Source organism: Bombina bombina, chromosome 4, assembly GCF_027579735.1.
Source record: "Bombina bombina isolate aBomBom1 chromosome 4, aBomBom1.pri, whole genome shotgun sequence".
Lineage (NCBI taxonomy): Eukaryota > Metazoa > Chordata > Amphibia > Anura > Bombinatoridae > Bombina > Bombina bombina.
This window is the reverse complement of record NC_069502.1, coordinates 717,195,021-717,220,277: the sequence shown is the minus strand read 5'-3', so window position 1 is coordinate 717,220,277 and position 25,257 is coordinate 717,195,021. Positions and strand designations below refer to the sequence as shown.

Sequence of the window (25,257 nt, the reverse complement as noted above, 5' to 3'; positions counted from 1 at the left end):
AGCTGTATGGATGGCCTCTTCCATGGCCTCAAACCAGAATGCCGCCGCGGCCGTGACAGGTGCAATGCATGCAAGGGGCTGTAAAATAAAACCTTGTTGAATAAACATTTTCTTAAGGTAACCCTCCAATTTTTTATCCATTGGATCTGAAAAAGCACAACTGTCCTCAACCGGGATAGTAGTACGCTTTGCTAAAGTAGAAACTGCTCCCTCCACCTTAGGGACCGTCTGCCATAAGTCCCGTGTAGTGGCGTCTATAGGAAACATTTTTCTAAATATAGGTGGTGGGGAAAAAGGCACACCCGGTCTATCCCACTCCTTGCTAATAATTTCTGTAAGCCTTTTAGGTATAGGAAAAACATCAGTACACACCGGTACCGCATAGTATTTATCCAGCCTACACAATTTCTCTGGTACTGTAACTGTGTTACAGTCATTCAGAGCAGCTAATACCTCCCCAAGCAACACACGGAGGTTCTCAAGCTTAAATTTAAAATTAGAAATCTCTGAATCAGGATTCCCCGAATCAGAGATGTCACCCACAGACTGAAGCTCTCAGTCCTCATGATCTGCATATTGTGACGCAGTATCAGACATGGCCCTTACAGCATCTGCGCGCTCTGTATTTCTCCTAACCCCAGAGCAATCGCACTTGCCTCTTAATTCAGGCAACCTGGATAATACCTCTGACAGGGTATTATTCATGATTGCAGCATGTCCTGCAAGGTAATCGCTATGGGCGTCCCTGATGTAATTGGCGCCATATTAGCGTGCATCCTCTGAGCGGGAGGCGAAGGGTCTGACACGTGGGGAGAGTTAGTCGGCATAACTTCCCCCTCGTCAGAATCTTCTGGTGATATTTCTTTTATATTTAAAGACTGATCTTTACTGTTTAAGGTGAAATCAATACATTTAGTACTCATTCTCCTATGGGGCTCCACCATGGCTTTCAAACATAATGAACAAGTAGTTTCCTCTGTGTCAGACATGTTTAAACAGACTAGCAATGAGACTAGCAAGCTTGGAAAACACTTTAAACAAGTTTACAAGCAATATAAAAAACGTTACTGCACCTTTAAGAAACACAAATTTTGTCAAAATTTGAAATAACAGTGAAAAAAGGCAGTTACACTAACGAAATTTTTACAGTGTATGTAACAAGTTAGCAGAGCATTGCACCCACTTGCAAATGGATGATTAACCCCTTAATACCCCAAAAATAATAAAAGACAAAAACGTTTTTTTGTTTTTTTTTCAAACAGTCACAACAACTGCCACAGTTCTACTGTGGCTTTTTACCTCCCTCAAAAACGACTTTGAAGCCTTTTGAGCCCTCCAGAGATGTCCTGGATCATGCAGGAAGAAGCTGGATGTCTGTGTCTGTAATTTTTGCTGTGCAAAAAAATGGCAAAATAGGCCCCTCCCACTCATATTACAACAGTGGAAAGCCTAAGGAAACTGTTTCTAGGCCAAATTCAAGCCAGCCATGTGGAAAAAAACTAGGCCCCAATAAGTTTTATCACCAAATACATATAAAAACGATTAAACATGCCAGCAAACGTTTTATATTACATTTTAATAAGAGTATGCATGTCTATTAATAAGCCTGATACCAGTAGCTATCACTGCATTTAAGGCTTTACTTACATTAGTTCGGTATCAGCAGCATTTTCTAGCAAATTCCATCCCTAGAAAAATATTAACTGCACATACCTTATTGCAGGAAAACCTGCACGCCATTCCCTCTCTGAAGTTACCTCACTCCTCAGAATATGTGAGAACAGCCATGGATCTTAGTTACTTCTGCTAAGATCATAGAAAACGCAGGCAGATTTTTCTTCTAAATACTGCCTGAGATAAACAGTACACTCCGGCACCATTTAAAAATAACAAACTTTTGATTGAAGAATAAACTAAGTATAAAACACCACACTCCTCTTACGACCTCCATCTTGGTTGAGGCTTGCAAGAGAATGACTGGATATGACAGTTAGGGGAGGAGCTATATAGCAGCTCTGCTGTGGGTGATCCTCTTGCAACTTCCTGTTGGGAAGGAGAATATCCCATAAGTAATGGATGATCCGTGGACTGGATACACTTAACAAGAGAAAAGGATAACACAAACAAATATAATGTATGCCACGTCTATATACACTAAGTAGCTATAATGCAAAAATGATTAGAGGGGCTGATTACATATTTTATATGGATGCCAATTCAACCTATAAACTAGAATACGTAGGGTGAATGCACCTTTACACTAAAAGGAACTGTCTGCACCAAAATTGTTATTGCTTAAAAAGATAGATAAAGCCTTTGCTACCCATTCCCCAGTTTTGCACAAAATCAACATTGTTATATTAATATACTTTATAACCTTTAAACCTCTAAATGTCTGCCTGTTTCTTTATTAGCTTTTCACAACAGGACACTGCTAGTTGATGTGGGCCATATAGATAACAGTGTGCTCTCTCCCTTGGAGTTGTGCATGACACTGCACTAACTGGCTAAAATGCAAGTCAATAGATAATAGTCATGTGATCAGGGGGCTGTCAGAAGAAGCTTAGATACAAGGTAATCACAGAGGTAAAAAGTGTATTAATATAACAGTGTTGGTTATGCAAAGCTGAGGAATGGGTAATAAAGGGATTATCTAACTTTTTAAACAATACAAACTCAGGAGTAACCTGTCCCTATAAAAATGTTTTAACAGGGAACTTATTATGCTCTGTCCAGAAATTTATGAAACATGGTGAAAAAAAATTAATAAAATGCTTGTGCCCTCAGATGCCTAGCCATACGCACTACTGCCATCAAAGCAAAAGCTGATATCTGTAAGCTATTGGAATGGGAATTTTAGATGATCCAGGGAACACACAACCAAAGTTGGAATCTTAGCTGACATATACATCCTTACAAAATTGGTAAGTCATTATAAAATATATATATATTTTGTTTAAATGGGTTAAACACATGGGTAAATTCATGTTATGGAGCTGCAAGAATTTCAGTTCATGAGTAGTAAACTGCCAGTTAGCCAATCATAAGCAGCAGCTGTACATTCCCACCAGCGGTTTCCTGCCAGGGAGCCGCAATACTTGTGACTCCTTAGATGGACTTTACCTATCTGTGTGTAATCCCAACAATTACCTAGAAGTAATGCAAAAAATAACACTCTAATGAATTAGAGCATTAAAAGGGATGTTGTATATTAAAACTGTCTCCCCCTTTATTGTGTGACCAATAATCCATTTTACCTACTGGAATGTATTAAATTGCAAATTAAAGTTTGTCTTTTTAAATAGCTGCCATTTTAAAAACACCAACTATATGGAACATTTTATACTGCAGTACTGGCTATAAAAGAAAAACTACTGAAACAAGAGACAGCAACAGAAATTGACCACCCAATGGGGATGGGAGATCTGAGCCCATTTTAAAAGAATGTTCCTGCCACTGCTTTAAATGCAATTAACTCTTCTATGATGATTGCATGAGTACATTGTCCCTTTAAAATTTGCACTAGAATATACCATTAACAAACTATAAAGTAAATATATATATATATATATGTTACATACCACTTCTGCAGCACCTCCTTTTACAACAGACTTTATGTAGATTCCAAGTTTGTCTTGCCCAGCACCCTAAACAAATTAAAAACATAAGAATAATTAATAGACATTTTAAAAACAAACCAAAAGTTTCTTCTTTGCAAATATTTCAATTTATTATTACACATTCCAATTTTATTAAACATTAATAGTTAATGCTATGCGATTCCAATAGAAATGAATGTCAACATTTTTTCTAAAAACGGATCAAATTAAAGGGATACTGAACTCAAATTTTTTTTCTTTTGTGATTCAGGTAGAGTATGCAATTTTAAGCAACTTTCTAATTTACTCCTATTATCAATTCGTGCTTTTTCAAATAAAGATACAAAGAAAAATTGATAATAGGAGTAAATTAGAAAGTTGCTTGAAATTGCCTGCACTATCTGAATCATGAAAGGAAAAAAATTGGGTTTAGTATCCATTTAAGACTATTTATATTTATTATATGCATTAATACCAGTGTGCAAAATGGCAGCACTAGAGACCCCCCCCCCCCCCAGTACATCATTGACTTCAAGGTACTTCTAAGAGTGTTTTTTGCTTTTCAGTGCATATTTTAATAGAATTGAATATGTGTATATCTCAAAGAATGTGCTGCCATTGAAGAAAATATATGGGGGGGTTTGAACAAATAAATCAGACATTTTTGAAGGTGCATGGACCATTCAAGACCCTTATAAAACACACACCGCTGCTGATTGACTGACTTCAGCAAGAGATACACCTTACTAATATATTTGTGTGATCAAACATTTCCATAGCTATGAAACAAACACATTTTCTTAAAGCAGGGGTCGACAAATCTGTATAAAATTTAGGAGCCACTAAGAATATTTAGGAGCCGGACATATTTTTAGGAGCCTGAAAGTGGTATTTGTAAATAGATCTATGGAGAATAACTCAAAAAGTTAGGAGTCAGGGGTAAATTTCTAGGAGCCAGTGGCTACCTGGCTCCTGGGTTTGTCGAGCCCTGTCTTAAAGGGATATGAAACTCAAATGCTTTCTTTCGTGATTCAGATAGAGCATGCAATTTTAAGCAACTTTCTAATTTACTTCTATGAGCATTTTTTCTTTGTTCTCTTAGTATCATTATTTGAAAAGCAGGAATGTACCCACCAATCAGCAAGCGCTACCCAGGGTGCTGAACCAAAAATGGGCCGGCTCCTATGCTTACATTCCTGCTTTTCAAATAAAGATACCAAGAGAGCAAAGAAGAATTGATAATAGGAGTAAATTAGAAAGTTGCTTAAAATTGCCTGCTCTATCTGAATCACGAAAGAAATATGTGGGTTTCGTATCCATTTAAGCTTGGACATAAAAGCTGAAAAAGAAAATGCACTATTAATAGAATTGCACTATTGCTTGTTTATAACAGTTTTTAAACCCTGCAGATGTATTAAACAATGTATTAAACACATAGCTAAAGTCAGCTCCAAAGTAGCAATGCACTACTGGAAACTAGCTGAACACATCTGCTGAGACAACGACAAGAGACAAATGTATGTACCCATTGACCACCAGCTAAGCTCCTATTATTGCAGTATATGTACATATTTAAAAAAAAACATACAGAGAAAACAAAGTAAATTTAAATGTCTTAAAATTACATAAATCTATCTATACAGGGAGTGCAGAATTATTAGGCAAATGAGTATTTCGACCACATCATCCTCTTTATGCATGTTGTCTTACTCCAAGCTGTATAGGCTCGAAAGCCTACTACCAATTAAGCATATTAGGTGATGTGCATCTCTGTAATGAGAAGGGGTGTGGTCTAATGACATCAACACCCTATATCAGGTGTGCATAATTATTAGGCAACTTCCTTTCCTTTGGCAAAATGGGTCAAAAGAAGGACTTGACAGGCTCAGAAAAGTCAAAAATAGTGAGATATCTTGCAGAGGGATGCAGCACTCTTAAAATTGCAAAGCTTCTGAAGCGTGATCATCGAACAATCAAGCGTTTCATTCAAAATAGTCAACAGGGTCACAAGAAGCGTGTGGAAAAACCAAGGCGCAAAATAACTGCCCATGAACTGAGAAAAGTCAAGTGTGCAGCTGCCAAGATGCCACTTGCCACCAGTTTGGCCATATTTCAGAGCTGCAACATCACTGGAGTGCCCAAAAGCACAAGGTGTGCAATACTCAGAGACATGGCCAAGGTAAGAAAGGTTGAAAGACAACCACCACTGAACAAGACACACAAGCTGAAACGTCAAGACTGGGCCAAGAAATATCTCAAGACTGATTTTTCTAAGGTTTTATGGACTGATGAAATGAGAGTGAGTCTTGATGGGCCAGATGGATGGGCCCGTGTCTGGATTGGTAAAGGGCAGAGAGCTCCAGTCCGACTCAGACGCCAGCAAGGTGGAGGTGGAGTACTGGTTTGGGCTGGTATCATCAAAGATGAGCTTGTGGGGCCTTTTCGGGTTGAGGATGGAGTCAAGCTCAACTCCCAGTCCTACTGCCAGTTTCTGGAAGACACCTTCTTCAAGCAGTGGTACAGGAAGAAGTCTGCATCCTTCAAGAAAAACATGATTTTCATGCAGGACAATGCTCCATCACACGCGTCCAAGTACTCCACAGCGTGGCTGGCAAGAAAGGGTATAAAAGAAGAAAATCTAATGACATGGCCTCCTTGTTCACCTGATCTGAACCCTATTGAGAACCTGTGGTCCATCATCAAATGTGAGATTTACAAGGAGGGAAAACAGTACACCTCTCTGAACAGTGTCTGGGAGGCTGTGGTTGCTGCTGCACGCAATGTTGATGGTGAACAGATCAAAACACTGACAGAATCCATGGATGGCAGGCTTTTGAGTGTCCTTGCAAAGAAAGCTGGCTATATTGGTCACTGATTTGTTTTTCAGAAATGTATATTTGTGAACGTTGAGATGTTATATTGGTTTCACTGGTAAAAATAAATAATTGAAATGGGTATATATTTGTTTTTTGTTAAGTTGCCTAATAATTATGCACAGTAATAGTCACCTGCACACTCAGATATCCCCCTAAAATAGCTATAACTAAAAACAAACTAAAAACTACTTCCAAAACTATACAGCTTTGATATTAATGAGTTTTTTGGGTTCATTGAGAACATGGTTGTTGTTCAATAATAAAATTAATCCTCAAAAATACAACTTGCCTAATAATTCTGCACTCCCTGTATCTATCGTATATATATATATATATATATATATATATATATATATATATATATATATTTGTATCTGTCAATCTATCATCTATCTATTTTTGTATCTATTTTTTAGATAACATTTTTTGTTAACTATCTGTTTTTGTATCTTTCTATTCTATTTATTTAATCTAAAAAAAAATATCAATTTTTGTATCTATCGTTATCTATTTATCTATCTTTTTAGTTATCTATATATAATGCTTGTGTCTAAATAGATAGACAGACATTATAGATAGATAGATAAAGTGTTGCAATAAACAAACTAAGGGGAAATAGTTTGTAATATTACGACATGTTTTTAAAATAATATATTAACTGGGCAAATATTGATGTGCAAATAGAATTTGATTTTCTATTTTTTTTCAAAAAGTCTAAAATTTTTGCTTTATCAGTATAGAGTCCAAGGAATATTATATCAGGATGCACAAAGAGAAAACTGTATCGTCTTAACACAAAGAAAAACTTATCACTATTTGCATTTTTTAATTGCATTTTATATGCAGCTAATGTACATAATCAAGTATTACATACAGACCAACTGATTTGTCAAATAAAGCCCCCCCCCAGAAATGCTTGCGATGTGAGCCTTCATATCTCAAACTTCCTATACTTCTAATGACGGTTCACAGGAAGCAAAATGCGTCGAGTCCATAGACACAGAGCAGTGAATAAACACATTAACAATTAGCCCTAATTAACTTCAATCAAGAGAAATAAAAAAAACAGAATTTATGCTTACCTGATAAATTACTTTCTCCAACGGTGTGTCCGGTCCACGGCGTCATCCTTACTTGTGGGATATTCTCTTCCCCAACAGGAAATGGCAAAGAGCCCAGCAAAGCTGGTCACATGATCCCTCCTAGGCTCCGCCTACCCCAGTCATTCGACCGACGTACAGGAGGAAATATGCATAGGAGAAACCATATGATACCGTGGTGACTGTAGTTAGAGAAAATAATTCATCAGACCTGATTAAAAAAACCAGGGCGGGCCGTGGACCGGACACACCGTTGGAGAAAGTAATTTATCAGGTAAGCATAAATTCTGTTTTCTCCAACATAGGTGTGTCCGGTCCACGGCGTCATCCTTACTTGTGGGAACCAATACCAAAGCTTTAGGACACGGATGAAGGGAGGGAGCAAATCAGGTCACCTAAATGGAAGGCACCACGGCTTGCAAAACCTTTCTCCCAAAAATAGCCTCTGAAGAAGCAAAAGTATCAAATTTGTAAAATTTGGCAAAAGTGTGCAGTGAAGACCAAGTCGCTGCCTTACATATCTGGTCAACAGAAGCCTCGTTCTTGAAGGCCCATGTGGAAGCCACAGCCCTAGTGGAATGAGCTGTGATTCTTTCAGGAGGCTGCCGTCCGGCAGTCTCATAAGCCAATCGGATAATGCTTTTAAGCCAAAAAGAAAGAGAGGTAGAAGTTGCTTTTTGACCTCTCCTTTTACCAGAATAAACAACAAACAAAGAAGATGTTTGTCTGAAATCTTTAGTAGCCTCTAAATAGAATTTTAGAGCACGGACTACGTCCAAATTGTGTAACAAACGTTCCTTCTTTAAAACTGGATTCGGACACAAAGAAGGTACAACAATCTCCTGGTTAATATTTTTGTTGGAAACAACTTTCGGAAGAAAACCAGGCTTAGTACGCAAAACCACCTTATCTGCATGGAACACCAGATAGGGCGGAGAACACTGCAGAGCAGATAACTCAGAAACTCTTCTAGCAGAAGAAATTGCAACCAAAAACAAAACTTTCCAAGATAATAACTTAATATCTACGGAATGTAAGGGTTCAAACGGAACCCCTTGAAGAACTGAAAGAACTAGATTAAGACTCCAGGGAGGAGTCAAAGGTCTGTAAACAGGCTTGATTCTAACCAGAGCCTGAACAAACGCTTGAACGTCTGGCACAGCTGCCAGCCTTTTGTGAAGTAAAACAGATAAAGCAGAGATCTGTCCCTTCAGAGAACTTGCAGATAATCCTTTCTCCAAACCTTCTTGTAGAAAGGATAGAATCTTAGGAATTTTTATCTTGTTCCATGGGAATCCTTTAGATTCACACCAACAGATATATTTTTTCCATATTTTATGGTAAATCTTTCTAGTTACAGGCTTTCTAGCCTGAATAAGAGTATCTATTACGGAATCTGAAAACCCACGCTTTGATAAAATCAAGCGTTCAATCTCCAAGCAGTCAGTTGGAGGGAAACCAGATTCGGATGTTCGAATGGACCTTGAACAAGAAGGTCCTGTCTCAAAGGTAGCTTCCATGGTGGAGCCGATGACATATTCACCAGGTCTGCATACCAAGTCCTGCGTGGCCACGCAGGAGCTATCAAGATCACCGAAGCCCTCTCCTGATTGATCCTGGCTACCAGCCTGGGAATGAGAGGAAACGGTGGGAATACATAAGCTAGGTTGAAGGTCCAAGGTGCTACTAGTGCCAAAAAACTCTTAGCCATCTCCGTGGAGATGTTGCCTGTGCAACGGCAAAGAGAATGACTGGGGTAGGCGGAGCCTAGGAGGGATCATGTGACCAGCTTTGCTGGGCTCTTTGCCATTTCCTGTTGGGGAAGAGAATATCCCACAAGTAAGGATGACGCCGTGGACCGGACACACCTATGTTGGAGAAAACATTATTCTCCAGCGGTTTATTATGAATTGTTACTTTGTTAGTAGTCCGTGCAGCGTTTTGCAAGTTGCTATGCTTTATTTTATGTTTGGATCTTTTGCAAGGGAACACTTAAAGGGACATCAAACCCACATTTTTTTCTTTCACGATTCAGATAGAGCATCCAATTCTAAGCAACTTTCCAATTTACTCCTATTATCAATTTTTCTTCATTCTGTATTTTTAATTGAAAAGGCAGGAATGTAAGCTTAGGAGCTGGCCCATTTTTGGTTCAGCACCCTGAGTAGTGCTTACTGATTGTTGGATACATTTAGCCACCAATCAGCAAGCACTACCCAGGTCTGAAGCAAAAATGGTCTGGCTCCTAAACTTACATTCCTGCTGTTCAAATAAAGATACCAGGAGAACAAAGAAAAATTGATAATAGGAATAAATTAGAAAGCTGTGTAAAATTGCATGCCCTATCTAAATAACGAAAGAAAAGAAAATGTGTTTCATATCCTTTTAACCCCTTAATGACCGCAGCACTTTTCCCATTTTCTGTCCATTTGGGACCAAGGCTATTTTTACATTTCTGCGGTGTTTGTGTTTAGCTGTAATTTTCCTCTTGCTCATTTACTGTATCCACACATATTATATACCGTTTTTCTCGCCATTAAATGGACTTTATAAAGATACCATTATTTTCATCATATCTTATAATTTACTATAAAAAAATTATATAATATGAGGACAAAATGGAAAAAAACACACTTTTTCTAACTTTGACCCCCAAAATCTGTTACACATCTACAACCACCAAAAAACACCCATGCTAAATAGTTTCTAAATTTTGTCCTGAGTTTAGAAATACCCAATGTTTACAGGTTCTTTGCTTTTTTTGCAAGTTATAGGGCCATAAATATAAGTAGCACTTTGCTATTTCCAAACCCCTTTTTTTCAAAATTAGCGCTAGTTACATTTGGACACTGATATCTTTCAGGAATCCCTAAATATCCATTGACATGTATATATTTTTTTTTAGAAGACACCCCAAAGTATTGATCTAGGCCAATTTTGGTATATTTCATGCCACCCTTTCACCGCCAAATGCAATCAAATAAAGAAAATCGTTCACTTTTTCACAATTTTTTTCACAAACTTTAGGTTTCTCACTGAAATTATTTACAAACAACTTGTGCAATTATGGCATAAATGGTTGTAAATGCTTCTCTGGTATCCCCTTTGTTCAGAAATAGCAGACATGTATGGCTTTTGTTGTTGCTTTTTGGTAATTAGAAGGACGCTAAATGCCACTGCGCACCACACGTGTATTATGCCCAGCAGTGAAGGGGTTAATTAGGGAGCATGTAGGGAGCTTCTAGAGTTACTTTTAGCTTTAGTGTAGTGTAGTAGACAACCCAAAGTATTGATCTAGGCCCATTTTGGTATATTTCATGCCACCATTTCACCACCAGATGCGATCAAATTAAAAATAACGTTAAATTTTTCACAATTTTAGGTTTCTCACTGAAATCATTTACAAGCAGCTTGAGCAAGTATTTCACAAATGGTTGTAAATGCTTCTCTGGGATCCCTTTTGTTCAGACATAGCAGACATATATGTCTTTGGCGTTGCTTTTTGGTAATTAGAAGGCCGCTAAATGCCGCTACGCATCACACGTGTATTATGTCTAGCAGTGAAGGGGTTAATTAGGTAGCTTGTAGGGAGCTTGCAGGGTTAATTTTAGCTTTAGTGTAGAGATCAGCCTCCCACCTGACACATCACACCCCCTGATCCCTCCCAAACAGCTCCCTTCCCTCCCCCACCCCACAATTGTCCACCCCATCATAAGTACTGGCAGAATGTCTGCCAGTACAAAAATAAAGGAAATCTTTGTTTGTTTTTTAAAAAACATTGTATAGCATATTTACATATGCTGCTGTTTAGGATCCCCCTTAGCCCCAAACCTCCCTGATCCCCCCTCAAACATCTCTCTAACCATCCCCCTTTGCCTTTTTGGGGGCCATCTTGGGTACTGGCAGCTATCTGCCAGTACCCAGTTTACATTTTTTCCCAGTTTTTTTTCTGTAGTGTAGCTTCCCTCCCACATACCAACCCAACACCCCCTGATTTAGCTTTTTATTTTAATTTTAATTATGTTTTAGAACTCTGATCACCAAATCCTATGGTGCATATTTTCTGTAGTGTAGCGGTTCCCACCCGCTCCCTCCCGTGCACGCGCCCGCCCCCTCCCCATCGTGCACGCACGCGTGTCCGTGCGCGCCCCCGGTCATCCCCGCCCACCACTGGGCCCATCGATGGCCGTCACCCGCCTCCCACGTCGGCTCCCACCCACCAACGATACCGGCCATCGATGTCCGGTGCAGGGAGGGCCACAGAGTGGCTCTCTCTGCATCGGATGGCCATACATGGCTATTGCAGGATGCCTCCATATCGAGGCATCACTGCAATAACCGGAAAGCAGCTGGAAGCGAGCAGGATCGCTTCCAGCTGCTTTCCACATCGAGGACGTGCAGGGTACGTCCTCAGGCGTTAACTGCCTTTTTTTTGAGGACGTACCCTGCACGTCCTCGGTCATTAAGGGGTTAATTATCTAAGCATCTTATGACATTCCCCTGACTTCGCGGGCGTGAGCACAATGTTATCTGTATGGCCCCACATGAACTAGCAGTCTCGTGCTGTGAAAAGCTAATAAAAAAGCGTGTGATAAGAGGCCGTCTGTAGTGGCTTAGAACCAGGCAGAAAGTTGGAGGTTTAAAGGTTATAAAGTATATTAATATAACAATGTTGGTTGTGCAAAGCTGGGGAATGGGTAGTAAAAGGCATTTTCTATCTTTTTAAACAATAACAATTTTAGTGTTGACTGTCCCTTTAAATATAGCAAAGGTTTATAGGAAGCAAGGGTTTTTTTTTTTGCTACATGTAGGATGACAAATTCAGAGCAATATATGCAAATAACATGTGAGTTCAGGGCATTTTAAATAATAAAAATAATTTTAGTAGTTATGGCATATCCCATACATCCTCCACAGAATCTGACTGTGTGGCTGCTTCAAATTGTGATGAGTGAAATGTTCTTAATGCTAATCACTTGATTTACAATTTAGTGGTGCCTCCATCATCATCAAACTTGGATTGTAATTATCTGACTGTTTAAAGGCAATTATACCTGTAGGTTTGCAATTAAAATGTCCTAAAGCTGCATAGAAAACTTAACAAAGCTACTGTAAAGTCCTTAATCTCTAACAATGGAATATCATTTCACATGTATCCGGTAATCCACCCTCCACATGCCCAGAATATCTAATACATTTGTCAGACATATTGTGAACCACTTTACATGCCACCTACAGACACAACCGTATAAGGCTTTAACAAAGGAAGGCTATTATCCAGCGCTACTCTTCCACCTCATTCTATCTGCAACAGGGTTGCCCACCTTAATGACTAATCCATACAGCTGATAACTATACCTATGAGTATGTGTCAGGTTTTGGTACATGTAGTAAACAAGGGTGAATCCAAATTGGTGGCGGAAACAAAGGCAGTCATAAATCTTCAGTGTGCAAGACTGGTATTTCTTGTTTTATTATTTAAATTACACTCTGATATCTACATCTCTTGCTTGGGTAGAGAAGTATGTTGTAAATAGGGGAACACCTGTACATATATGGCTATGATAGCTCTGAGAATTATGCTGCTACAAAAATGATTGCACCCCTACTCAGCATCCACTTGAACTACAAATGATAGCTGGCCACCTCCATAACCTACCCCCCCCCCGCAGATCCCTTCGATAATATTTATTTCCCCCCCCCCATTACACTTTGTATGTTCCATAGTGTAGCGGCCCCACCCCCTCCCGTCCCCGTGCGCGCTCCCAGTGCACCTGGGCATGATCCCGCCCCCTCTAACGTATTTCCCCCAGTGATGGGCCGCCCACCTGCCTCCCTGCAATGGCTCCCACCCATCAACGATCGGCACCATCGCTGGCTGATGCAGAGAGGGCCACAGAGTGGCCCTCTCTGCATCCGTGGGTAAAAAAGGTATTGCAGTGATGCCTCAATATCGAGGCATCACTGCAATACCTTGAAAGCAGCCGGAAGCGATCACGATCGCTTTTACAGCTTGAAACCCCAGAGGACATGCCAGGCACGTCCTTGGTCACTAACACCCCATGTAGGACTGCCTGGCACGTCCTTGGTCACTAACACCCCATGTAGGACTGCCTGGCACGTCCTTGGTCACTAACACCCCATGTAGGACTGCCTGGCACGTCCTTGGTCACTAACACCCCATGTAGGACTGCCTGGCACGTCCTTGGTCACTAAAACCCCATGTAGGACTGCCTGGCACGTCCTTGGTCACTAACACCCCATGTAGGACTGCCTGGCACGTCCTTGGTCACTAACACCCCATGTAGGACTGCCTGGCACGTCCTTGGTCACTAACACCCCATGTAAGACTGCCTGGCACGTCCTTGGTCACTAACACCCCATGTAAGACTGACTGGCACGTCCTTGGTCACTAACACCCCATGTAGGACTGCCTGGCACGTCCTTGGTCACTAACACCCCATGTAGGACTGCCTGGCACGTCCTTGGTCACTAACACCCCATGTAGGACTGCCTAGCACGTCCTCGGTCGTTAAGGGATTAAACTAAACATAACATTTTTGTTCTGTTTCAGGACAAATTAAAGTGAAGGTAAAGTTTTCACTTACAGAACAGAGCCCTGCATGTGTTAATATTAATATAACACAATCGCTAAGTTTTTTTCTCTATTACATTTCTAGTTTAAAAAAAGATATATGTTTATAAATTGTGACTCCTCCCAACCCCTATTTCCTGGTTTTCAGCTTAGTGACGTATAGAGCGGCCCCACCCGCTCTCTACGTCTCTCAAAAGCACGCTCCTGTTGCAGCTTCTAACTGCGCATGTGCTGCTCGCCGAATTCGCTTTCATCTGCGCATGCGATAATCGCCGATGCTTTTTCAGTATTGGAATTCCTTACTGTTACAAATATGCATGCGCCAAATGGGAGCGCGCATGGATTCCGATCAGAAGAATAATTTTATTGCCCATGCGCAAATGAATCAAGGGGCGGATGATGTGGATTGACGGCCCCCTAACGGCTCGAAATTCAACTGTTTTTTTAGAATAACGTGATCGACACGAAAAAACAAAACAAAAAAACGGGTTGAATTGATGGATCATTTATGAATTGTTTTATAATGGGAATAACTTCATATATACACAATGATATGAAAAATGATGAATGAAAGTCATATTGATTTCACAAACATTCTGTAATACATCGACAATAAGGTAACTTTACCTTCACTTTAATAATAAACAGTGGGAGAGTCAGAATAAGCGCTGCCAACAATATGCAACAGCTCTGCAAATCATAAAAAGTTAGTATTTTCCTTTATAAACTAAGAGTTTCAAATGGAGAACAAAAGAAAACAAACTAAGACTAAACAAAAACACAAAAGTTATTGGAATCAGGGGAAAAGTTACACACCACAATGGGGTTAGGTTTTATAAAGTATTAAGACTTAGGGATTATTCCCATTTTCCAAAGGGGATGAAAGATTTACAACAAAAGTAAAGGATTAAATATAAAATAAGGTTGTGCAAACAAAGACCACTGTAATCTAAGTGGCAGCCATCCTTGGGTGGCATTTCTTTTGAGGTATAAAACAGAATAAATATATCCGGGAGGGAAGTCTCTGATTCATGGTGATATGAAAATGAAAACCATTCCAAATCAAACCAGGTTTCACATGAAGTGTTCCATGAATAGGACAACCGCATACATATGCTTTCAAGACAAAACCTTTATTTTTCAAAAAGTAAAAAAAAAATAATAATAAAAGAAAGAGGAAACCAACTAAACAACAGTTTGTCCAGTGACTAAAGCTTAAACAAACAAAAAAAAGCGCTTAAACGGAATGTTAAAATATACACAGAGACTGCAGTTGATGAAAAGGTAACTTTTATTCTTCAAATAGATTTCCTTTAAAGGGACAGTAAAATTAGCTTTGCTATACAATGTTACAAAACACTGCTGCCATAGAGTACTAACGACACATGCACACTCCTGAGCTCTTATGAGCCTACCTCGTTTTATTCTTCAATAAAAGATACCAAGAGAACGAAGCAAATTAGATTATAGCAGTAAATTGGAAAGTTGTTTAAAATTGCATGCTCTATCTGAATCATGAAAGTTTAATTTTGAATTTACTGTTAGTTTAAAGGGGACATGAAACCCAAAAATGTTCTTTCATGATTCAGATGGAACATGCAATTTAAACAACTTTACCATTTACTTCTATTATCTAATTTGCTAAATAAATTGGATAATAGAAGTAAATTGGAAAGTTATTTCAAATCACATGCTCTATTTGAATCATGAAAGAAAAATATATACACATACACACACAATATATATATATATATATATATATATATATATATATATATACACATACATACACACACAATATATATATATATATATATATATATACACACACACACACACAATATATATATATATATATATATATATATATACACACACACACACACAATATATATATATATATATATATATATATATATATATATATATATAATACAAAGGAAAAAGCGAGGACTCAGGAACTTGAAGCCAGGTGACTTTATTGGATATACAAGGTGAGTAGCACTAACACAGGTGTGCAAGGGGTGCTAGAACTGACGCGTTTCGCGCATGCTCACATATATATATATATATATACACATACATACATTATATATATATATATATATATATATATATATATATATACACACATATATATATATATATATATATATATATATATACACACACACACATACACACATACATACCCACACGGGGTGGAAAATATCACTATTGTTTACTAGTCAGGGGTTAAAAGCTACTAGCCCAGAGGGGAAAAGTTACTAGTCTACTCAATGTTAAAGATAGGAAAAAAGTCAAATTTCAAGCCCTGTGTGTGTGCTGTGTATATGTATATCTATATCTATATCCACACACACACACATACATATATATATATATATATATATATATATATATATATACACACACACACACACACACACACACACACATACATACATACACACACACACACACATATACATACACACACACACACACACACACACACATTACAACCATGGCTAATGTACAAAACCATTGCATATCCTATGAAAAGATGCAAAACAGCATAGGTGCCTTTCAAGTGGGCTGCCCTATAGTTCTAGACCTGTGCGATTCTACGTCCATAAGATCAATACTTCTTAGGACAGGTTTTCATGGAATAGACTGATTTACAAAATATAAAAAAAACATCATAAAGTCCATAAAAACATTTGAAAATAAAAACAGAATTTATGTTTACCTGATAAATTACTTTCTCCAACGGTGTGTCCGGTCCACGGCGTCATCCTTACTTGTGGGATATTCTCCTCCCCAACAGGAAATGGCAAAGAGCCCAGCAAAGCTGGTCACATGATCCCTCCTAGGCTCCGCCTTCCCCAGTCATTCGACCGACGTAAAGGAGGAATATTTGCATAGGAGAAACCATATGATACCGTGGTGACTGTAGTTAAAGAAAATAAATTATCAGACCTGATTAAAAAACCAGGGCGGGCCGTGGACCGGACACACCGTTGGAGAAAGTAATTTATCAGGTAAACATAAATTCTGTTTTCTCCAACATAGGTGTGTCCGGTCCACGGCGTCATCCTTACTTGTGGGAACCAATACCAAAGCTTTAGGACACGGATGAAGGGAGGGAGCAAATCAGGTCACCTAAATGGAAGGCACCACGGCTTGCAAAACCTTTCTCCCAAAAATAGCCTCAGAAGAAGCAAAAGTATCAAACTTGTAAAATTTGGTAAAAGTGTGCAGTGAAGACCAAGTCGCTGCCTTACATATCTGATCAACAGAAGCCTCGTTCTTGAAGGCCCATGTGGAAGCCACAGCCCTAGTGGAATGAGCTGTGATTCTTTCAGGAGGCTGCCGTCCGGCAGTCTCATAAGCCAATCTGATGATGCTTTTAATCCAAAAAGAGAGAGAGGTAGAAGTTGCTTTTTGACCTCTCCTTTTTCCAGAATAAACAACAAACAAGGAAGATGTTTGTCTAAAATCCTTTGTAGCATCCAAATAGAATTTTAGAGCGCGAACAACATCCAAATTGTGCAACAAACGTTCCTTCTTTGAAACTGGATTCGGACACAAAGAAGGCACGACTATCTCCTGGTTAATGTTTTTGTTAGAAACAACTTTCGGAAGAAAACCAGGTTTAGTACGTAAAACCACCTTATCTGCATGGAACACCAGATAAGGAGGAGAACACTGCAGAGCAGATAATTCTGAAACTCTTCTAGCAGAAGAAATTGCAACCAAAAACAAAACTTTCCAAGATAATAACTTAATATCAACGGAATGTAAGGGTTCAAACGGAACCCCCTGAAGAACTGAAAGAACTAAATTGAGACTCCAAGGAGGAGTCAAAGGTTTGTAAACAGGCTTGATTCTAACCAGAGCCTGAACAAAGGCTTGAACATCTGGCACAGCTGCCAGCTTTTTGTGAAGTAACACAGACAAGGCAGAAATCTGTCCCTTCAAGGAACTTGCAGATAATCCTTTCTCCAATCCTTCTTGAAGAAAGGATAGAATCTTAGGAATTTTAACCTTGTCCCAAGGGAATCCTTTAGATTCACACCAACAGATATATTTTTTCCATATTTTGTGGTAAATTTTTCTAGTTACAGGCTTTCTGGCCTGAACAAGAGTATCAATAACAGAATCTGAGAACCCTCGCTTTGATAAGATCAAGCGTTCAATCTCCAAGCAGTCAGTTGGAGTGAGACCAGATTCGGATGTTCGAACGGACCTTGAACAAGAAGGTCTCGTCTCAAAGGTAGCTTCCATGGTGGAGCCGATGACATATTCACCAGGTCTGCATACCAAGTCCTTCGTGGCCACGCAGGAGCTATCAAGATCACCGATGCCCTCTCCTGATTGATCCTGGCTACCAGCCTGGGGATGAGAGGAAACGGCGGGAATACATAAGCTAGTTTGAAGGTCCAAGGTGCTACTAGTGCATCTACTAGAGTCGCCTTGGGATCCCTGGATCTGGACCCGTAGCAAGGAACCTTGAAGTTCTGACGAGAGGCCATCAGATCCATGTCTGGAATGCCCCACAGTTGAGTAATTTGGGCAAAGATTTCCGGATGGAGTTCCCACTCCCCCGGATGTAAGGTCTGACGACTCAGAAAATCCGCTTCCCAATTTTCCACTCCTGGGATGTGGATTGCAGACAAGTGGCAGGAGTGAGTCTCCGCCCATTGAATGATTTTGGTCACTTCTTCCATCGCCAGGGAACTCCTTGTTCCCCCCTGATGGTTGATGTACGCAACAGTCGTCATGTTGTCTGATTGAAACCGTATGAACTTGGCCTTTGCTAGCTGAGGCCAAGCCTTGAGAGCATTGAGTATCGCTCTCAGTTCCAGAATGTTTATCGGTAGAAGAGATTCTTCCCGAGACCAAAGACCCTGAGCTTTCAGGGGTCCCCAGACCGCGCCCCAGCCCATCAGACTGGCGTCGGTCGTGACAATGACCCACTCTGGTCTGCGGAAGCTCATCCCCTGTGACAGGTTGTCCAGGGACAGCCACCAACGGAGTGAATCTCTGGTCCTCTGATTTACTTGTATCGTCGGAGACAAGTCTGTATAGTCCCCATTCCACTGACTGAGCATGCACAGTTGTAATGGTCTTAGATGAATGCGCGCAAAAGGAACTATGTCCATTGCTGCTACCATCAAACCTATTACTTCCATGCACTGCGCTATGGAAGGAAGAGGAACGGAATGAAGTATTTGACAAGAGTTTAGAAGTTTTGTTTTTCTGGCCTCTGTCAGAAAAATCCTCATTTCTAAGGAGTCTATTATTGTTCCCAAGAAGGGAACCCTTGTTGACGGAGATAGAGAACTCTTTTCTACGTTCACTTTCCATCCGTGAGATCTGAGAAAGGCCAGGACAATGTCCGTGTGAGCCTTTGCTTGAGGAAGGGACGACGCTTGAATCAGAATGTCGTCCAAGTAAGGTACTACTGCAATGCCCCTTGGTCTTAGCACCGCTAGAAGGGACCCTAGTACCTTTGTGAAAATCCTTGGAGCAGTGGCTAATCCGAACGGAAGTGCCACGAACTGGTAATGCTTGTCCAGGAATGCGAACCTTAGGAACCGATGATGTTCCTTGTGGATAGGAATATGTAGATACGCATCCTTTAAATCCACCGTGGTCATGAATTGACCTTCCTGGATGGAAGGAAGAATTGTTCGAATGGTTTCCATTTTGAACGATGGAACCTTGAGAAACTTGTTTAGGATCTTGAGATCTAAGATTGGTCTGAACGTTCCCTCTTTTTTGGGAACTACGAACAGATTGGAGTAGAACCCCATCCCTTGTTCTCCTAATGGAACAGGATGAATCACTCCCATTTTTAACAGGTCTTCTACACAATGTAAGAATGCCTGTTTTTTTATGTGGTCTGAAGACAATTGAGACCTGTGGAACCTCCCCCTTGGGGGAAGCCCCTTGAATTCCAGAAGATAACCTTGGGAGACTATTTCTAGCGCCCAAGGATCCAGAACATCTCTTGTCCAAGCCTGAGCGAAGAGAGAGAGTCTGCCCCCCACCAGATCCGGTCCCGGATCGGGGGCCAACATTTCATGCTGTCTTGGTAGCAGTGGCAGGTTTCTTGGCCTGCTTTCCCTTGTTCCAGCCTTGCATTGGTCTCCAGGCTGGCTTGGCTTGAGAAGTATTACCCTCTTGCTTAGAGGACGTAGCACTTGGGGCTGGTCCGTTTCTACGAAAGGGACGAAAATTAGGTTTATTTTTGGCCTTGAAAGACCTATCCTGAGGAAGGGCGTGGCCCTTACCCCCAGTGATATCAGAGATAATCTCTTTCAAGTCAGGGCCAAACAGCGTTTTCCCCTTGAAAGGAATGTTAAGCAAATTGTTCTTGGAAGACGCATCCGCTGACCAAGATTTCAACCAAAGCGCTCTGCGCGCCACAATAGCAAACCCAGAATTTTTCGCCGCTAACCTAGCCAATTGCAAAGTGGCGTCTAGGGTGAAAGAATTAGCCAATTTGAGAGCACGGATTCTGTCCATAATCTCCTCATAAGAAGGAGAATTACTAGTGATCGCCTTTTCTAGCTCATCGAACCAGAAACACGCGGCTGTAGTGACAGGGACAATGCATGAAATTGGTTGTAGAAGGTAACCTTGCTGAACAAACATCTTTTTAAGCAAACCTTCTAATTTTTTATCCATAGGATCTTTGAAAGCACAACTATCTTCTATGGGTATAGTGGTGCGTTTGTTTAGAGTAGAAACCGCCCCCTCGACCTTGGGGACTGTCTGCCATAAGTCCTTTCTGGGGTCGACCATAGGAAACAATTTTTTAAATATGGGGGGAGGGACGAAAGGTATACCGGGCCTTTCCCATTCTTTATTTACAATGTCCGCCACCCGTTTGGGTATAGGAAAAGCTTCGGGGGGCCCCGGGACCTCTAGGAACTTGTCCATTTTACATAGTTTCTCTGGGATGATCAAATTCTCACAATCATCCAGAGTGGATAACACCTCCTTAAGCAGAGCGCGGAGATGTTCCAACTTAAATTTAAATGTAATCACATCAGGTTCAGCTTGTTGAGAAATTTTCCCTGAATCTGAAATTTCTCCCTCAGACAAAACCTCCCTGGCCCCCTCAGACTGGTGTAGGGGCCCTTCAGAAACAATATCATCAGCGTCCTCATGCTCTTCAGTATTTTCTAAAACAGAGCAGTCGCGCTTTCGCTGATAAGTGGGCATTTTGGCTAAAATGTTTTTGATAGAATTATCCATTACAGCCGTTAATTGTTGCATAGTAAGGAGTATTGGCGCGCTAGATGTACTAGGGGCCTCCTGAGTGGGCAAGACTGGTGTAGACGAAGGAGGAGATGATGCAGTACCATGCTTACTCCCCTCACTTGAGGAATCATCTTGGGCATCATTTTCTCTAAATTTTGTGTCACATAAATCACATCTATTTAAATGAGAAGGAACCTTGGCTTCCCCACATTCAGAACACAGTCTATCTGGCAGTTCAGACATGTTAAACAGGCATAAACTTGATAACAAAGTACAAAAAACGTTTTAAAATAAAACCGTTACTGTCACTTTAAATTTTAAACTGAACACACTTTATTACTGCAATTGCGAAAAAGTATGCAGGAATTGTTCAAAATTCACCAAAATTTCACCACAGTGTCTTAAAGCCTTAAAAGTATTGCACACCAAATTTGGAAGCTTTAACCCTTAAAATAACGGAACCGGAGCCGTTTTTACATTTAACCCCTTTACAGTCCCTGGTATCTGCTTTGCTGAGACCCAACCAAGCCCAAAGGGGAATACGATACCAAATGACGCCTTCAGAAAGTCTTTTCTATGTATCAGAGCTCCTCACACATGCATCTGCATGTCATGCTTCTCAAAAACAAGTGCGCAATACAGGCGCGAAAATGAGACTCTGCCTATGACTAGGGAAAGCCCCTAGAGAATAAGGTGTCCAATACAGTGCCTGCCGGTTATTTTACATAATTCCCAAGATTAAAATAATTCCTCAAGGCTATGGAGTATAAAATATGTTTATATATGAATCGTTTTAGCCCAGAAAATGTCTACAGTCTTAAAAAGCCCTTGTGAAGCCCTTATTTACTGTCTGTAATAAAATGGCTTACCGGATCCCATAGGGAAAATGACAGCTTCCAGCATTACATCATCTTGTTAGAATGTGTCATACCTCAAGCAGCAAAAGTCTGCTCACTGTTCCCCCAACTGAAGTTAATTCCTCTCAACAGTCCTGTGTGGAACAGCCATCGATTTTAGTAACGGTTGCTAAAATCATTTTCCTCTTACAAACAGAAATCTTCATCTCTTTTCTGTTTCAGAGTAAATAGTACATACCAGCACTATTTTAAAATAACAAACTCTTGATTGAATAATAAAAACTACAGTTAAACACTAAAAAACTCTAAGCCATCTCCGTGGAGATGTTGCCTGTACAACGGCAAAGAGAATGACTGGGGAAGGCGGAGCCTAGGAGGGATCATGTGACCAGCTTTGCTGGGCTCTTTGCCATTTCCTGTTGGGGAGGAGAATATCCCACAAGTAAGGATGACGCCGTGGACCGGACACACCTATGTTGGAGAAAATACACTTCCACTCACCTGGGCTCTATCCCTAGTTACAGGGGTCAAGTATTAGACACCAACAATAAAGTGATCAATTTCCAGTTCCTAAAGGATTTCATATATATTAAGTTAATAGACTTTATCTGGCACTATAAAGGGACATATTTTACCTTAAAAGGAAGAAAAAAAAATGATGTGAACTGAAGTCTAGAAACCTTTTTGTATTTTTGCCATTAGATTGAGCAGGGTAGTTTACAGCTCCAGCTCACAAAATAAATGCTCAGCTAATTAGGAATGTCAATTCTGTACCATATTTGGAGCATTCTACCCAAGCTCCCACAATAATATTGGGGAAGGGAGGAACTTGCTTGCAAAGACATGCCTGTAGCACAAACAAGATCTGTAGATTGAAGAATTTTTATTATTTGGTAAAAAAAAATAATTAAAGGGACATTATACACAATTTTTCTTTGCATAGATGTTTTGTAGATAATCCATTTATATAGTCTACACAGCTCTTTTTAAACATTTTTTTATAGTTCTGCTTATTTTTAAATAGCATTGCACTAATTTTTAGACTCCTAACCAAGCCACAAAGTTTGCTCCTGTTTATGTAAAGTATTTTCAGATGCAGAGGAAGGGGGGGGGGGGTCCTGCTGTTTTTGCTATACAGCAACTTTTAGTGGGTGTCGCAGCCTAACCTTTTCAACAGAGCTAAACTGGGAGTGTATAAGTAAGATTTTAAACAGTTTTATACTGGATTTTTAGATCAGTATCTGTGCATATTATTCTTTATAGTAGTGTCTATTACATGACAATTGGTGTATACTGTCCCTTTAACAACAGAGAATGTGAGTTGTTTTTTCTGTACCTTTAATATTACACATTTGCAGACACACCATATGATATAATATATAAAACATACCAATATTCTTAGAAGTAGCTATCAGCTGTACCTTAAAGAAATAGTCTAGTCAAAATGAAATGTTCATGATTCAGATAGAGAATGCAAATTTCAGCAACTTTCTAATTTATTTCTATGATCTATTCTTCATTCTTTTGGTATCTTTATTTGAAAAAACAAGAATGTAAGCATAGGAGCAGGCCCATTTTTGGGTCAGCACCTGGGTAGCACTTTCTGATTGGTGTCTAAATGTAGCCACCAATCAGCAAGTACTACCCAGGTGCTGAACCAAAAAAAAAAATAATAATAGGGGTAAATTAGAAAGTTGCTTAAAATTGCATGCTCTATCTGAATCACGAAAGTTTAATTTTGACTAGACTATCCCTTTAATGATTCTGCAAAATACTGTAATTTCTTAAAGGGATATGCAAAGGAAGACAAGAGAGAGTCCGTGAAATGTCAGTACCAGGTTTATTCACAATTGCATATACAAATAGGATTACTCCCAAGACATCTAAAAGGGACACTGTATTGTAAAATGTTCCAATGATCCCTTATACCTGCTGGAGTGTATTAAATTGTTACAAATAGCTCATTTACCTTATTTTTTCTGATTTTGCCTGCTGAAACCACCATCTATACGGAAAATATAAAATATTTATAAACAGGCTATGCAAACAAGAATCAGCAGTAGGAGTGGAAAAGACAGGCGATAAAATGTTCATTTTCAATTGCTCTCTCTATGTATTTTGTGTATAGGCAGAGACAAAGGATAAGGAGGTATTTATGTATAGAGAAAAAAAGATAAGATGGTCTGCTCTTTCTGCAAGCTCAGCTAATTTAATTGGGTTGTGTTTTCATTTACAAAAAAAAAACCTTTTTTACTTCTTTCTCTTTGTATATATTATTAAAGTGTAAAACTAGGTAGGGTCATAAGAGCTCAAGAGTGTGCACGTGTCTTTAGTAGTCTATGGCAGCAGTGTTTTTGCAACATCGTATAACAAAGCTACAAATAATGTTATAAAACACTGCTGCCAGAGTACTAAAGACACGTGCACACTCCTGAGCCCTTACGAGCCTACCTAGTTTTACTCTTCAATAAAAGATAAGTAAATTGGAAAGTTGTTTAAAATTGCATTCTCTATCTGATTTACAAAAGTTTGATTTTGACTTTACTGTCCCTTTAAGGGGAAAACAATTTTAAAGTACACCGTGCCTTTAAATATACATACCTGAAAGAAGTCAGTAAGCTCTTCCCTATTACCTAGTGTACCACTTTTAATGAGACATCACTAAACTTTAGTGCTTTTATGAATGTCGGCATACACACTGCAGATGTTAAAACTTGTTGAGATTGATTCTAAGCTTCATCAATTTCTGAAGCATTAAAACAGAAATTAAACCCAAATTTTTTCTTTCATGATCTAGAAAGAACATACAATTTTGATCAACTTTCAAATTTGATTCTATTATCTAATTTGCTTCATTATCTTGATATACTTTGCTGGAAAACATATCTAGATAGGCTCAGTAGCTGCTGATTGGTTGCTGAACATAGATACCTCGTGTGATTGGCTCACCCATGTGCATTGCTATTTCTTCAA

At 39.6% G+C, this 25,257-nt stretch overlaps 1 protein-coding gene across 1 annotated transcript in view; it reads right to left on the bottom strand.

The window, feature by feature from the left end:
* Positions 1 to 25,257, bottom strand: part of AFDN (afadin, adherens junction formation factor) — a 502,926-nt gene that overhangs the window by 95,119 nt on the left and 382,550 nt on the right. The window contains exon 23 of the mRNA XM_053710918.1: positions 3,582 to 3,647. Within this exon, the coding sequence (XP_053566893.1) occupies positions 3,582 to 3,647 (66 nt within the window). The remainder of the gene's footprint in view (positions 1 to 3,581; positions 3,648 to 25,257) is intronic.